The 4451-nt window shown below is 44.2% G+C and overlaps 1 protein-coding gene across 3 annotated transcripts in view; it reads left to right on the top strand.

The window, feature by feature from the left end:
- Positions 1 to 2120: 2120 nt before the first annotated feature.
- The window catches only part of prkar1b (protein kinase, cAMP-dependent, regulatory, type I, beta), a 375815-nt gene continuing 373484 nt past the window's right edge, over positions 2121 to 4451 (top strand). Inside the window, exons 1-2 of one of the 3 annotated variants that reach the window (XM_072481561.1) lie at positions 2121 to 2190; positions 2561 to 2738. In XM_072481561.1, coding sequence (XP_072337662.1) covers positions 2571 to 2738 — 168 coding nt within the window. In that variant the 5' untranslated portion in view covers positions 2121 to 2190; positions 2561 to 2570. The other 2 variants (XM_072481563.1, XM_072481564.1) reach the window with 2 other exon arrangements.

The following is a 4451-nucleotide window of genomic DNA, read 5'->3' as shown; positions in this document are numbered from 1 at the left end:
TAGATGAATTGACACAGTAATAAAGAGTGCAGTAATCAAGTGACTTGGAGATTAACTTGCATAGATCTTTGAATGTGGCAGGACATATTGAGAGAGTGATAAGCAAAGTAAATTGGATCTTGAGCTTTATAAATAGAGGTATTGCGTACAAAATTAGGGAAGATATGCAGAACCTTTGCAAAGCCCTGCTCAGCCACAACTGGAGTAACTGTATCCATTTCTGGTCACCATACTTTAGAAAGGAGATGATGGTCCATGAGAGGGTGCAGAGGAGATTTGCCAGTATGTTTTCAGGGATGTGGATTTTAGTTGCAATGTTAGGTTGGATAAACTGGGGGTTTTCTCTTTGGAGCAATGGAGTTTGAGGGGAGATTTGATAGAGGTGTCCAAGATTATGACAGGCTTAGATCAGATAGACAAAGAAAACATGACTCAAGGACGTAAGGGGCTGGTTTAGCACACTGGGCTAAATCGCTGGCTTTTAAGGCAGGCCAGCAGCACGGTTCAATTCCCGTACCAGCCTGCCCGAACAGGCGCCGGAATGTGGCAACTGGAGGCTTTTCACAGTAACTTCATTTGAAGCCTACTTGTGACAATAGGCGATTTTCATTTGCTGTATAGAATCTTAGTTAGGTCACACTTGGAGTATAGTGTTCAATTCTGGTCGCCACACTACCAGAAGGATGTGGAGGCTTTAGAGAGGGTACAGAAGAGATTTACCAGAATGTTGCCTGGTATGGAGGGCAGTAGCTATGAGGAGCAGTTGAATAAACTCGGTTTGTTCTCACTGGAACGAAGGAGGTTGAGGGGAGACCTGATAGAGGTCAACAAAATTATGAGGGGCATAGACAGAGTGGATAGTCAGTGGCTTTTCCCCAGGGTAGAGGGGTCAATTACTAGGGGGCATAGGTTTAAGGTGAGAGGGGCAAGGTTTAGAGTAGATGTACGAGGCAAGTTTTTTACGCAGAGGGTAGTGGGTGCCTGGAATTCGCTACCGGAGGAGGTGGTGGAAGCAGGGACGATAGTGACATTTAAGGGGCATCTTGACAAATACATGAATAGGATGGGAATAGAGGGATACGGACCCAGGAAGTGTAGAAGATTGTAGTTTAGTCGGGTAGCATGGTCGGCACGGGCTTGGAGGGCCGAAGGGCCTGTTCTTGTGCTGTACATTTCTTTGTTCTTTGTTCTTAGTTTGTTCTTGACTAGGGGATAAAGATTTAAGATTTGAGACAGCAGGGGGTTTGTGTACTCAGTGAGTGGTAACAATTTGGAACTTGCTGTTCACAAGGGTGGTAGACACAGAGAAGATCAATGATTTCAAAAGGAAATTGAATGGGCACTTGAGGGAAGTAAACTTGCACTATTGAATTGTTCTACAGAGAGCAGGCATGAACTCAAATAGCCCCATTTCTATGTCCTAATGACTCCATGTCTATGACTTTATAATTTAGGAGGGATAATTTTATCAATTCACACACTGGGATTGAACTTAGCCTTCTGGAATTACATAGCAGAAATTTGCTCCCTTTCTGTGTTAATTTTGCTGGACAGATAACTGCGGAGAGTGTGTGGCCAAATTCCAGACGATAAAACATTGCACAAGGAGTGAAAATTTGGAAAATGACCACGATGAAGATTTGGCGATGCAGCGAGATACAGAAATGTGAATCTGGTGGAAATATTGAGAGCGAGTTTTATGATCAAAAGCAATAGCATCCATCGCAAAAGCCTTTTAAACCTGACCTGTGTGCATTTACTGTTTCCTAATTCCCCAAGTTTGAAAATGCACCAACACAAGTCAATAAATACAGCTGAAACACAACTCATGCTTTTCTCTCTCTGGATGCTTGTTCATTCATCCCAAAAATCTGCTCTTTCACTTTATTGTAGATGAATTGCAGCACCCGCAGTATTGCTCACATTTGCCTGCTACAATAGCGTTGCAGCACAGTGGCCCCACGACAGCGGGCTTGTATCCTTTCCCGCAAGGGGTGACAGCACAAAACGACGCGTGGGAGACCCAAGAGAGTTTTAATTGACAGGCGTGGGAAGCGCGCACGCGCACTTGCGGCGAAGGGTTGCGGAACGGGAGATGGTGGTACGCGCGCGCAGGCGCACGAAGGGCTGCTAAGCGCGCGTGCGCGCGAGGGAGGGAGCGAGCGAGTGGCGCACGGGGCATTTCGGACAGTGAGTAGCAGCCTGGTAGCAGCTGGGGGCTCGCGCGGGGGCGGGGGCGGGGGGAGGAAGCGCGGCATCACCTGGAGGAGGGGCGGGGCCAGGGTCAGGCGCGAGCCGGCCAGGTAAGGACGAGCCTTCCGAATTGTGATTGGGTTTGAAACGCCTCGCCCCCAACCGCCGCCGGCAAAGCGGCATCACCATCACTCCCAACAACGCCATCGCCATGGTTGACATAAGACTGACACTTCACCCCATCTTCCCTCATTAGTTAATTCGCTGATGTATTTATTTTCGTTCTCAGTGTTAGTTGCTGTGTGAGGAGGAGGCGGGTCAAAACATTAACCCATTTCTTTTAATTTAAAAAAAAATGTTTAAAAAGCTGTTGGAGTATGGCGTCTTCAAATATGGAGGAAGATGAGAGCTTGAAGGGATGCGAAGTGTACGTCCAAAAACACAACATCCAGCAAATCCTGAAGGAATGTATCGTCAGCCTCTGCATTGCCAAACCTGACCGTCCAATGAAGTTTCTGAAGGAGTACTTTGACAAACTGGAAAAGGTAAAATTAAAAAAAAAAAACTGCTTCTTTAATTTGGTTTTATTTTGGAGGACGGCAACATTTATTATTCTTGGTTATTTTTCCAACATATGGGATATTGCAAGCAGTAGTTGTGTTTCTTTGTTGAAACTGGCAGTTGCATGCTGGTGTGAGTGATGTGGCCTTGACATCTTTTGGCCTTGCAGACATCACTCCGCACGCACTCTGACCTTTTGAGGACCAGCAAACCTTTGACATTTCTGCCCAACCACCAAGAGATACATTTAAAAAATGCATTTGGCTTCAAGTCAACAGTTGTAAACACAAAGCTTAATGTTCAGTAGTTTAAAAATATTGATGCTGCTTATTTTGTGGAACATTCTGCACCTTGCTGTAGTTACTTAACCCCATTACAATTCCTTGTTGTATTAATATAGCTAGCAGGTACTCCATTTCCTGGCATATTACTTGAAAAATTTGCAACACTTCAGCACATTGTGCCACGCATCAAGCAAATCTCTTTACCTGCTTGCTTTATTCTAGCTGCTAAACCCCTCTACCTCTTATCCACTCTCTACCCATGGGTCGCTCCTCAAAACATACCTGTTTGACTTAATATCTCCATGTGGTCAACGTCAGATTTTGCTTGATAATGTATCTGTGAAGTGCCACAGGATGTTTTACTTAATTAAAAGTACTACATTAATTTAAGTTACACTTGTTTATTCCAGAGTTAATTCCCCCCCCCCCCCCCCAATACAGAAGGTAACAAGCTCATGAAAATGTTTCAAGGCCATGTAACATTTAATGCATTTTCTGCTGAACTAGAAGCTGTTATATGTTAGATTTAGACTTGTGTGTTTTATGATGCTATTTCGACAAGTGGTGCTTACGAATCATAGGAGTAGGCCATTCGGCCCTTCGGACCTGTTTCACCATTCATTATGATCATGGCTGATCATCCAACTCAGGAACCTGTTTCTGCTTTCCCCCCCATATCCTTTGACCCCCTTTAGCCCCAAGAGCTGTATCTAACTCCTTGAAAACATGCCATATTTTGGCCTCAACCACTTTCTGTGATAGCAAGTTCCACAGATTCACCACTCTCTGGGTGAAAAAATTCTCCTCTTCTCAGTATTAAATGGTTTACCCTGTATCTTTAGACTGTGACCCCTGGTTCTGAACTCTTGCCATCGGGAACATCCTGCATCTACCTTCTCTAGTCCTGTTAGAATTTTAGAAGTGTCTATGCGATTGCCCCCTCATCTTGAACTCCAGTGTTTATACACCTAACCGACTCAATCTCTCCTCATACGTCAGTCCCTCAATCCCAGAACCAGTCTGGTAAACCGTTGCTGCACTCCCTCTATAACAAGAGAATCTTTCCTCAGACAAGGAGACCAAAACTGCACACAATATTCCAGATGATATTCATTCCTTTCCATGCGTGCTCAGCCTTAAGGCAGGTCATTGGCTCATTGTCTGCTGACGCTTCAACCTGAGCTGTTTCTTTTGATAGTATAAAGGTGGTATTTCATAACATAGCTCTGGATTTTCACTCTAAGCTTGCACTGAAAATATCACAATCTTTCATTTAAAAAAAAAATGGATACCTCCTGTTGTTCTATTTATTTATTTATCTCTGTGAACCACAAGCCTTTCCCTTCTATTGATCAAATGACCACACAACCAGTTAGTTAGTTCAAAAGATGGTTTATTTACATACACATCTCA

The sequence above is a fragment of the Scyliorhinus torazame genome, chromosome 17 (assembly GCF_047496885.1).
Source record: "Scyliorhinus torazame isolate Kashiwa2021f chromosome 17, sScyTor2.1, whole genome shotgun sequence".
In the NCBI taxonomy this organism is placed as follows: Eukaryota; Metazoa; Chordata; class Chondrichthyes; order Carcharhiniformes; family Scyliorhinidae; genus Scyliorhinus; species Scyliorhinus torazame.
Note: the sequence above shows the minus strand (reverse complement) of the source record. Positions and strands in the feature narration are given on the sequence as shown.